At 35.4% G+C, this 5,063-nt stretch overlaps 1 protein-coding gene across 1 annotated transcript in view; it reads left to right on the forward strand.

The window, feature by feature from the left end:
- The first annotated feature begins 1,699 nt into the window (after positions 1-1,699).
- Positions 1,700-5,063, forward strand: part of LOC127985555 (SLAM family member 5-like) — a 7,009-nt gene continuing 3,645 nt past the window's right edge. The window contains exon 1 of the mRNA XM_052587607.1: positions 1,700-1,729. Within this exon, the coding sequence (XP_052443567.1) occupies positions 1,700-1,729 (30 nt within the window). The remainder of the gene's footprint in view (positions 1,730-5,063) is intronic.

Here is a 5,063-nt window from a genome sequence, read left to right on the forward strand (position 1 = left end):
TGCAGACAATTTTCGGCTTGGTTGGTTTTACTCAGTACACCAGGGCTCAACAAAACAAACTGACAAAACAAAGGACACCAACTTAATGACCCATACCCCCCTCACAACTGACTCCAGCACACACACACACATGAGAGAGAGAGGGCATCTGGACTAGATTGTCACAATCAGATCATGGTAGTGTGGTAGCTTGATGCCTCTGAACTAGCTCTAGGTTCACAATTGCTCAAATCTGTCCTCAAAATCTGAGCCACGTCAATTAAATGTAACAAAAATGCATTTTTATGTTATCAAAAGAAAAAAAAAAATACTGACAGACATAGACAAAAGCTGATAAAAACAAAACAGACAAAAAACAAAAGAAGACAGAAGAAAACCTACGGACAAATATACAGAATAAAAGAGCAATCGATTGATAAAAAGATGAACCATAAGACAAAACAATAAAGCAAAATATAAAACTTAGTTAAAAGAATCGCAGACAACCAATAGAACAACAGACAGTGAGAAGACAGACTGATTAGATAGATATGTAACTTTATTATTTTTATTACATTAAAATATTCTATAATTTCTAAATATAAATATTTAATACAAACAAACAGACAGAGATACTTTTATTTTACTATTTTTATTATTTAATTCTATTTTCATTAAATATTGTATCAATTAGAAATAATAGATAAATAGATAGATAGATTCTCTCGACTGAAGAGAGTTCCAGATCGAATAGTATATTAACTCCTGCAGATCTCACCACTGTTTCCTCTATTTATGTTTACATTCCTGATAGGTTCCTGATTATGAGAGAGAACACAAATGAACTATCACACAGTCTGTGAGAGAATGAACGAGGGAGAGAACACTATGTGTGTGTGAAGGTACATGGTGACCTTACTTTGTGCCAGCATTCACTGCCTGCAGTTCCTGACCCACGCTGGTACACTATGGTACATGCACAGACAATGGTTACGCTGCCCGAACACACTCCTGCTCTCACACACACTCATCATGCAAACATTTTAAAACACCATTTCCACAAACAAAATTATTAGCCGTGAAGAAAAATATTAAAACAATATTAATCAATACAGTGTAATCGGAGATCCGTGTGCATGTGTGTTTGCCTGAGGCTGTCCGCTTTGCTCTACAGAACACACAGGTCAGACGTGTCCACATGTGATGGGCGATAAATATAAAACATATCCCACCACAAATGAAAATCATATCACATGCATAATACACCAAGTCATCGCGTGTAAAATGACAAACACATCTGTGAAGTACAAAGAGCTCAGGTTGACATATAAACAGGGTGGAATAGATTCATTTGTAATCAAATCTATTCCCGGGTGTTACAAATTCTGTTCAATTTGGCCAAAAACATGACTGATTTAATCAGCCAAGAACTGCCCAGAACAATGAACAACAAAAAAGAAAAAAAGATTGTGTTTTTAATAGAGGGACCAAGAGGCACTATAAGCAGAATTTACATATGTTCAGCACTTGTACATAAAAATGCCCCGATTTAAACATTTAATAGAGTTTAAAGTTAGCAACCATTTTCAAAACACACATGCTTTGTGCACAAAGACTTCTGGTGTTATCTTTACAACCTGTTTTGAAACCCAAAAAGTCAAATTGCATATACATAAATACTTGCATGTTTCAGAGCGATTTCCTTTCTGTAAAGGTCAAAATGTCCAAACTGAATCAAGTCGGTCAACAGGCGAGTGTTTACTCAGGTTCTTTAATGGTTGAGAGAAGCTGAACCACACTGGTACTTTTCAGAGGGATTCAAATTCACAGTTAGTGAACTCACTCTCTAAAGTGCAAACCAACTCTTGTGTTCCGTGTTAATGTTTAACATTCAAACAAAACAACGTCAGTTTCGAGTCTGATGGTCCTCATTTGGATTGTGCCAATTCAATAGTTTGTTTCAAATTCATTCCTCGTTTTGTGAGGTCATCCTCATCTCTCAATGACATCAAATTGACCAAAACGTTATTGGCTGCATGACAAATAGAGAATTCAGTGGATCAACAAACTCCACCAGGAATCATTTTGCCCAAGAGTTTGATTGTGAGCCATGATGCAACTCGTCCATTCGCTAGATTTACAGCCAATCAGCATCTATCGACCCGTCTGCTCTGGATTTAGGACATTACCTACAGATGCATCGATTAACATTCGTCTACTACACACACTCGCTCATGTCTCTATCTGACTTTGAGACTATTAGAAGAACAGTGTGCGGTAATCAGTCGTAACTCAAAATGACAGAAAGACAAAAAGACCAACAGGAACATTTTATTGTTTTGAATAACACTGGCACCTACATATATCATATTCTCATCTGAGTACAATTTGAGCACACTACTCTTCTGAAACTTCATTGCAGTCTATGGTCTATATAAACTCGGGAAGCCAAAATCTCCATTCGCTCTCCATTTAATCCTAGCAGATATTTGACCGAGCCATTATGCTACTGTAGCATCATTTGCTAGAAAAACCACACGCCACAACCATGCATGACCATGAGTCAGCTACACACACATACACACACACACACACACACACTCACACTCACAGCTATGAGTGAACTATTAACTGAACCTTTAAACCACACGGCCGCAGTCACACACACAAAAGCTTTCTAGCATAACATCTATAACTTTAAACACAACAGAACAGAGGCGAGCAGATGGCAAGAATGGTCATCAAAGGAAGAAGGCTAAGACACTAGTGGGTAGACTGGAGCAGCAAACTAAAAATGAAAATGACCAATGATCGTGCAACAGGCATAAAATGCTTAGAAGCAGTTTTGTAAATAGGTAGAATAACACAACCTTTTTAACTGTATTATTAACATTATTTAAGATGTAAGATGTCCTTTTTGACAGAAGCCTCCCATGCTCACCAATGCTGCATTTATTAGTTGAAAAATTAAGTACAATTAGTAATGTTGTGACATATTATCTCAAATTCAAATATATTCAAATTTATTTCTCCCATTTAAGAGGCGAAAATCCCACAGTGTTTCACTGAAATTGATAGACTGCCTCTTTTAGCTATGTCTATCAAACCTGACCTTAGCAGTCATTTTAACATATTTTCAAACTGTCCAGCAAAGTTTAGTATGCAAACATTATAGCTTGTCTTGACTGTATGTACTGTACCCTACACACACACACACACACACAAACATCATGTTATTTATTTATTTATTTATTTAACCATGCCAATAAAGCAGTTTTAAACTTAAATGAGAGAAAGGGCTAATGTACAGCATGACTTAAAGGACCCTTGAGACCTCTATCCAAATGTGTTGTCTATGCAAATGAGATCATTAATGACACCAGTTAATTAAAACACAAGTGATGTGGGCCCCGACATCAAAACTTTCTCTCTTAGAGTTATGAGCATGTTGACACGTCTCTCTCGCTCTCTCCCCATTCATCCACCCTCCCTCTCTCTCCCCCCCTGCCCTAATGGATCCTCTTTATCTAGGCTGACCTAACCGTTGTCATAGACGCTGGATTTGTGAGGTCCCTAAGTGTGCTTGGACCCAAGGGGAAACTCTGTGTTTGTGTGTGTGTTTGGATTAGTTCCATTGACTCACTCTCTTGGGCCTTTTGCATTAACCCAGCATCAATGCAAATAAGATGATGTTGTTTGAAAAGAAAGAAGGAAGAGCCTCCTACCATTTTGCAATCTGACTGTTAAATTAAGAAAAAGATAGGGCGAGAGAGGGAGAGAGACGAAGAGAAAGATGCAGGTTTGTATGGCACTATACGTATGGACAGAAAGCATACAAAATATAAAAAATAAAATGTATATAAAATGAATTTCTGCAAATAATAATAATAATAATAATATTTATATATATTTAGCATTGATATGCCTTACATTACCTTGCATGTGTATATCAGTGCTATTATTTATGTATAACTGAGATACTATTTAGATACGTGAGATACTGTTATTATTATATTTTGAATTAGTTTCCATTTATATTTATATTTTCTTAATATTTTAGTAATTTTTTGTGTGCTTTTGTATTTTTTTTCTTTTTCTTAAATTTGTGTCTATAATTTTTTATTATTTGTAAGTTTTACTTTTAGTTAAGTAATACATTAAGTTAAACTAAATGTAAATATGTAATTTATAGAATTGACTAGAGAGAGAGAGAGAGAGGCAGGTTTGCATGGCTCATTGAAACTGTTCATATGGTTGAGAATCAATTTGTGCTAAGGGGTTGTATGTTTGTGTGTGTGTGTTTGTGTGTGTGTTCTCAGTGATTTGGCTTATTGTTGTGTTTCAAGTCAAGTGGGCGCTGATGGAATGCACTTGACCTTTGGCCTGATCAATCCTTTCATCTGCTCTATTCTCTTCTTTATTGCCCCTTTTATCTCTCTCACACTCTCTCTTTTTTCCCATCCCTGGTCTGCTTCATATCTTTTCAGCTGCTACTGTTGAGTATTAGATTTAAAGGGGCAGTCACCTAAAAATGAAAGTTCTGTCATCTTTTAATCACCTTCATATCTTTCCAAAACAATTGCTTTCTTTCTGAAAGCTATGAATGTAACTTTCTAACGATAACTGAATAAATTTAAGAACATTTTAGCCTCTCTTTTCATATAACGTAAGTAAATGGGTTCTGAACCTGTCAAGCTCCAAACCAGTGTTAATTTTGACACGAAATTTTAATTTAGTTTTAGTCTTAGTCTTTTGACTATAATTCTTTTTAGTTTTAGTCAAGTTTTAGTCATCTGATTTGTTTTAATTTTAGTCTTATTTTAGTCGACTAAAATTGCTTGGTATTTTAGTCGACTAAAATTGCTTGGTATTTTAGTCGACTAAAATTGCTTGGTATTTTAGTCGACTAAAATAAGACTAAAATCAATAACAGATTTACTAGACAATTTTTTACAGCTGGTATAGGAAACAAACTTAACCAAAATATATAAAACACAAATTCAACTTTATTTCAACACAACTGTGTCTTTATTTCGATTCAAAAGCTTTTATGCAGCAACAAACACTGTCATGATAATGTAAAC

The sequence above is a fragment of the Carassius gibelio genome, chromosome B21, assembly GCF_023724105.1.
Source record: "Carassius gibelio isolate Cgi1373 ecotype wild population from Czech Republic chromosome B21, carGib1.2-hapl.c, whole genome shotgun sequence".
Taxonomy (NCBI): Eukaryota; Metazoa; Chordata; class Actinopteri; order Cypriniformes; family Cyprinidae; genus Carassius; species Carassius gibelio.